The sequence below is a fragment of the Sardina pilchardus genome, chromosome 6, assembly GCF_963854185.1.
Source record: "Sardina pilchardus chromosome 6, fSarPil1.1, whole genome shotgun sequence".
Taxonomy (NCBI): domain Eukaryota; kingdom Metazoa; phylum Chordata; class Actinopteri; order Clupeiformes; family Clupeidae; genus Sardina; species Sardina pilchardus.
In genome coordinates, this window is record NC_084999.1 from 18,624,472 (window position 1) to 18,631,458 (window position 6,987).

Genomic DNA, 6,987 nt, shown 5'->3' on the forward strand with positions numbered 1-6,987 from the left:
GCATTGCAACAGCAATTATGAGGGCTTGATACAACACTGTAAAATGCACTGCAATGGCCTGGCAGTGCTTGCCAGAGAGTGACTGAAGCAGCGGTGGCCGGGCATCCTGAAGTATGCGCATGCTGCTGCGGGCACCATTAGTCAGACTGGGTATGCCACCATATCTACGGGAAAGCCAGCCATGAGCGGGTGCCAAGTTTCAAATGAAAAAAAAAAGAAAAAAAGCCCACAGCAAGAAAGAGGCAACCGCAAATCTAAACTGTGACTAAAATCACATGCAGAGAAATGTCGAGCTCTGACAAATGGCCACATTGTAACACATGCATATGGCTGATTTGTGTTGGTATGCAAGGATCTGTCAGCTTGAAACAGCTGTTGGCCGACCTGTGCCATGAAGCAGTGGGAATATTTCCATGATGGGTCTTAAAAGCCCCTGACAGAGAAAAACAACATGACTGCATGTTTTTTTAACACAAAGTGTGTTTTTCAAGCATACCTTTAACAGGCTCCTCTGTTAAAGTGCTCTTTCAGTATGTGACTCGAATACATCACCTTGCAGTCCAACTCCCCTGAGTTTTAGAGTCACACGGGGCTAGTGGCGAATGCAAGGAAAAGTGATTTTAATACTAAGAATTAATGTACATATAATTGCCAACCGGCTCTCAATGATTAAGGCATAATTGATGTTAATAGGATAATAGGGCAGCAAATGGCTAATTAGACTAGGAATAGCCATTTCGCTTTTTTTCAGCAGGTGAGGGGAATTATTTAGTTCTCAATAGGGGGTTAAATAGGACAGGTTCATTGGAACATAGTGATGGCAATTCCCCTTATCCCAGCAGTGCATCTTTGGCAGGGCTTGAAAGGGGGTGAACAGCACCAGCTTTCATGGGGTTAGATTTGATTAGGCTTCTGTATGCCTCTCTGGCAGCTTGATTCCAGAACTTACCGTCGGAAAACACCTATCGCCGCCGCACAGTAGAAAGGAGGGGAAATGAACTGTTTCGCAGTTCAAAGGCAGGGGCTCTCGCGGTGGTGATCACAATCTTTACAATCTTTGCAATTATCGCTGTTTGGGGTTGAACCTGAAATGTCTGTCAGTCTGTCTGTCTGTCTGTCTGTCCATCAGCGGGTTCTGGTCGCTGTGCCAGGCAGCGAGTGTCTGCTGGCTGGCAATTTGTTTGGGCAATGTGTTCCAAGACTAGAACAATTGACATTAGTCTGACTTCAGTTACAGTACTGGCTCAATTTCAAGGCCCTTTCCCCACTTTCAAATTCAACTGTTTGCGATGGGATGTTTCCGCTTGGCGGGCGAAGAATGCAAGCACACTGTAAACCTTTTGTTGAAGTGGCGTTTTGTTAGAGCGATGAGCCGTTGCCAAATGAGTGTGGTCTGTTTCCAATTAAAGTTTCATCAGCAAATGAAGCTGAAATCTACTGTGCCATTTCCCATGACAAGGAAAATGCTTATAGGATTAGCCTACACACACGCGCTTCGACAAATACTGGCAAGTGGGGTTTTTTTTTTAAAGAAAGAAGTAAAAAATAAACAGAGGGGCTTCATCTAAAGTTCATCATCACTGACTCTCATCAAGCCTCGCTCTCTCCGCTGAGACAACTGCATCGCAGAGTCAATATAGCAATCTGGTATGGTTGATTCACTTTTGCTTTATCCTAAGGCCCGAGCTCAGCTTGGGCTGGAGAAAGTAATCATTCTCTCATTATGATTGTGAGCAGAGCGCTTCCTTTGAGAGCGGAGACTGCAGGACATGAGGAACTACGACAGACAGGAGGAAGAGGAAAGAAGGGGAGGACGAAGAACAACAATTTGGAAGTTTTGGGAGCAATTTGGAAAGGTAAATTTTGTTTTTGACGTTGCAAAACAGGATACACAATTGGATGATACAAAATGGGCAATTATTCAGACAGAGCTAATTAAATCGAATTGTGATGCATGCACATTTGCATTTTGGGGAGACAGAACAAGGATATTGCAAGGATAAAAAAAAAAAGATGCGATGACGATGCAACCACTACAATATCACAAAATGTCTTCTCCTTGTTGCTGAAAGTTTGTTGGCCAGTACAAAAACATTTAACAAGCGACTTGAAGAGAAGGGAATCTGTTTAACAATTGGAGATTTTATTTGAGTTTTTCCAGTCCCATCAATGGTCCACACATGCCTCAAAGCAGTACAATAAAATGCCTCATTAAGGTTTAGTGTGGCCAGAGATGTGGGGTTCAGTAGAGACTGAATGCTTATTTGGGCAAATTGAGCACTCCCTGTAGTACCTTAAAACCCATCCTTCCTGGTGGTGGCTCCATCTGCAACCAAATGAATCACAGAAATCCCTGTCTGTGAAAATGGCCCTGAAGATTGGTCATGCTCCCCATATCCGCTGGACAGACACATTAGTCAGTATGACACCTCAGAACAAATCGACATTCTGTATCTCCGTATCACATCCTGTTTACGCACCTGTTTGAGCATACATTTTTTGCTTGAATAGTAGATAAGAATAGAAGTAAATGATTGTCATATCTAGATGGAAAAAAAGTATCAGAGAAAAAAAAACGTGCCATATCACGATACATTCATCTTGCGTATTGAGGCAGACTGTAATCGGGTAAAATAAGCGAGACTCACCACTGAGCTGAGGGGCTGAAGTAGACAGAGCTGCAGACTGCTGCAGTATGTGCTGGGAGAGTTTCACTGCAGCTGTGCCCCCAGAGAAGGGTGCTTAACTTGAACAGCCTTCCCAAGTATCCTCCTGTAAAACAGTGTGGAGAGGGTTCCAGGGACTGTATTAAAGCCAGGTTGAAGGCTAAGAAAACAAGTCGAAGCATAAAAGAAAGAAAGTCAGGAAGAATGACAAGAACAAAAGTACTGGAGAAAGTTTGGTTGCACACTTTGATTTTTATTTTCATTCAGTAAAGTAGGTCGGTTCCAGAAAAGCCAACTGGACTGAGAGGGACCTGGCCGCAGACTTGTGAGGGAATTCTATCAGTGAAGCACCACTCAGCAACAGAATTACATCACCCCCGCTTGAATAAGAAAGTAGTGGGGGTGTTCTGGCACAACAGGCTACAGTGCCCGAGTGCCCACGGGGACCCAGGCTCAAATCCGACCTGAGGTCATACCACTCATTTATTTCCGGTGGAAATTAAACGGTTGTAACGGCATCTTCTGTTACATTATGCTCGTTAAATCTTCCACTCTGACACGGAATATCTTGTTCAACTAATAATAACAATTTCAACACATATAAATCTTTCTTTGTCGTAACGTGCTGATTCCCAGGTGCAGCATCCAACCGGGTCCGTGTAGACACTAATTGCATTACCAATAGCGGCAGGCTCAAACACACCTGGCTCCACCTGAAACAAACGAGCGTACAGAGAGCCTTTCCTGTAGCGACTTGCTTCCTGTCTACCTCTTCACGATCCTATCATAATAAAGGCAAAAAAAGAATAAGAAAGTAGTTACTGAAACAGTGTGAAACAATAGCAAGACATAGCCTACTGTCAGGGAATGACAGTAATTTTGATCTGTATCTGGGGAGAGAAATGAGGGTTAGGAGGAAAAGAAAACAAACCATAAAGTAAGCCTACTGGTTTTCTTAAAACTGGCTGGAAAGTCGCCTATTAGAGCTACTAGCTACATTAGCAGCTAGCGAGTAAGACTACGGCTAGCCTGCTGACTACTGACATGGAAAAAAACAGACATCGGGGTACATTTTATTATCAAAATATGACACACTTGCATCTGTATAACTTAATGTCTCAGTTAGAGATCTCCTCTTTTATCTAGCACCTCCAAGCAATAGCACACACTCATGTGGCTCATTTTCCCTCAAGGACGTGAGCCTGTCATTCCATAGGGCCTTGGTTTCCCAAAGGATTGAGAATAAACTCATGATCCAACTGTACACAACCTAGTCCAGAATACTCAAAATGAACTGACAGGAAGAGGTCAGTGAGGTCCTTCAAATAAGTAAATAAACTGTCTTGTGTTCCATTTTTCAGTGTAGCAATACAGCAGCTGGGGTTGTATTTGATGTCAAGCTTATGACTCAGAGAGATCCTTAGCCTATCCATCTTTTCCCTAAGCACCTTTTACATATAGCACATGTCATAATAAGTCATCACATGTGACAACACATGTTCTAAGCGTGTGATTGCACAGTGCTCGTGACACCAAGAATGTGCTTGCATGGTGTTCTTTTTTCCCCCTATTGGGAAAAGTCAGATTTTTCAGTGACGCTGGACCATGTTTAACTACGAAAAGCAAGACAAAGAGAGAGAGAGAGAGAGAGATGAGGAGAGAGTCTATTAATAAATCAGCATAGAAAGGATCTCTTCCAAACCTCTATAAATTCTTCTTAAAAAAAAGAGAGCATGTGGCAAAGTGCAAAAAATGAAACTTGACATAGCCTCATCTTTATAGCCAATAAAACAGGCTGGGCCACCAGCGAATGATTGCAGCGATGTTGCAGCCAAGTCAATGTGGGCTCAATCGAGACCATTTCCCTCGGAGAGACCTCTTCTATAGCGGCCCTTGGTGATTTATTGCTGAATTAACGCGGTGAGCAGTTCCATTTCTCTGCCCTGCCTCTCTCTCTCTGCGCTCAGGGTCTGTGCAGAGGGGGGACGGAAGGGGGAGTTGGTATTTAAAGCTGACCGCGGTGACAGACAGGGGCGGCCCAGAGAGGAAGAGCCCCCATCGGCCCCATCAACACAGAGGGAAGATCACCGAACACACAATGGACACCTAGTCCACGCGCAGATCTTAACTGTCAATCAGGGAATTGGAATTGGGTCATGTCTCTCAAAAGGGCTCCATTCAGTGTGTGTGTGCGTGTGTGCGTGTGTGCGTGTGTGTGTGTATGTGGGGCGGTGCACAGGGAGCACAACTCATCTTAGAGGTGGGAGCCGTGAGCTCCGTTAAGAAGGGAAGGGCAGAGACAGATGCGTGAGCTGGTGCTAGTTCCCTTTAGTTCCCGGGAGTTGATCTGGCGGTCCTTTATGACATAACATAAAAACCATTCACATATTTCACTCCATATGCCAATGAAAAAAAAATAGCCTGACTTTCACCCTCCATGAAGGACAATCATCATTCAGAGAACCATCTTGAGGGCGACCACTTAGAAAATGGAGGTTAATGCCACTTTCTCTCACCATATCCTTTTACATGAAAGCATCTTACATCTCTTGAAAGAAATTAATGAAAAGTAGGCTACTTTGACAGCCACCTTTCATGCAGAATCCCCCCTCCTCCTCGTCGATACATGATATACAGTCACATGAAATGAAATTCACACTCATACGTGAACCAAGACACTGACACATGACACTTTGGACTGCATTAGGCCAGGGACCAAACTGTACAAAGGCTGGGTTGGTCAGTTAAACTTCAATAGGTGAGATATTAAAAGAAGCCAGAAGAAAGCCAATACAGGGAAGCCAAGGCCTTGCAGACTTGTCTGTTTGCACAGGGACTATCTACGTGGAGCACCAGAATCCTTCATTCTCAGGAAAGGAGAATTACTCTCGGCTAAAACACATACGTGTGATCCTGATCAGCTGTTGTCGACACCTCTCAATCCCTTTAAAGGCCAAATGCGCTTATAATTACTTTAGGATGTTGTATTTTATTTTCACTATAGAGACCAGCAGAGATTTGGTCGACACCTCTCAATCCCTTTAAAGGCCAAATGCGCTTATAATTACTTTAGGATGTTGTATTTTATTTTCACTATAGAGACCAGCAGAGATTTAATTAAAATCAAACAGTGGTGTAACATTGCCTGTCCATAATATTATGGATACAGGAGCACGTTGTCTAAAGTACAGTACAAACCAGTGCGTTTGGTGTGAAAGGGTCTGGACTGCGGGCAGGCAGGTCATTTTAGCACCTGGACTCTGCTACAATGGAGCCATACTACTAATATACTGTATGTGCAGAATGCAGTTTGGCACTGTTTTCCTGAAATATTCAAGGTCTTCCCTGAAAAAGACATTGTTGCTCAAAACCTGTATGTACTTTCAGAATAAATGTGCCTGTGCAAGCTAGCCATGCCATAGGCATAGAAGTGCCTAAATGCGCCCCCATACCATCACTGGCTTTTGAACTGTGTGTTACAGTAATTACAAGGTGGATGATCCCTCACCTCTTAAACCAAAAGGATGATCTCGATTCTCAGGCCCAGATTGAATGGCGGCATTTCTGGATCATGTCTCAAAATAGCTTTATTCTTTGCATGAAGTTTCATTTTTCTTTCGTTTCATTTGTCGGTGGCGCATCAAACGGTGTTCATACACAGTAGTTATCGGATGTTTTCCTGAGCACATACAATTATTTTTTTAATAGAAACAGGTCTAGTTTTATTGCAGTGCCATCCAAGCCCCCAAGGATCACACCCATCCAATATTGTCTTTCAACCCTTTCCCTTGTTTACAAAGATTTCTCTGGATTATCTGAATATTTTAATGATATTACGTACTACAGATGATGTAATTCTTCGAAATTTCACTTTGAGGATCATTATTCTTACATTTTCCCATTATTTCTCTTTTTACCTTATCATGGTGCCAGTTAACCTAATTAGTTGTGAAATGTTCCCCCTTGTGTTTTCCTCACCAACTTTTCTAGCCGCTGTTGCCGCCATCCCAACTTTTTTGAGATGTGTTGCTGGCATCAAATTCAAAATGAGTATATATTTGAAGATAATTACATTCTAATTTTATTAACATTTTACACAGCGTCCCAACTTTTTTGGAAACTGGGTTGAACGCAGAAGAGATTAGGCTATACTCTCTGTGGCCACAATCCCTGGAGTAAGTCAGATGAGTAATATTGCTTCTTCATTTTGGAGGAGGGAAACCTTAATATACAAGGTGATATTGGGGTAGGCTCTTCAGTACAGATAAACATGTTGTTTTGGAGGAGGGAAATCTTTGATGGTAATAAGCATACGGCCATT

At 43.1% G+C, this 6,987-nt stretch overlaps 1 protein-coding gene across 1 annotated transcript in view; it reads left to right on the forward strand.

The window, feature by feature from the left end:
- The first annotated feature begins 1,723 nt into the window (after window positions 1-1,723).
- Window positions 1,724-6,987, forward strand: part of csmd3a (CUB and Sushi multiple domains 3a) — a 191,899-nt gene continuing 186,635 nt past the window's right edge. Inside the window, exon 1 of the mRNA XM_062539706.1 lies at window positions 1,724-1,856. Coding sequence (XP_062395690.1) covers window positions 1,724-1,856 — 133 coding nt within the window. The remainder of the gene's footprint in view (window positions 1,857-6,987) is intronic.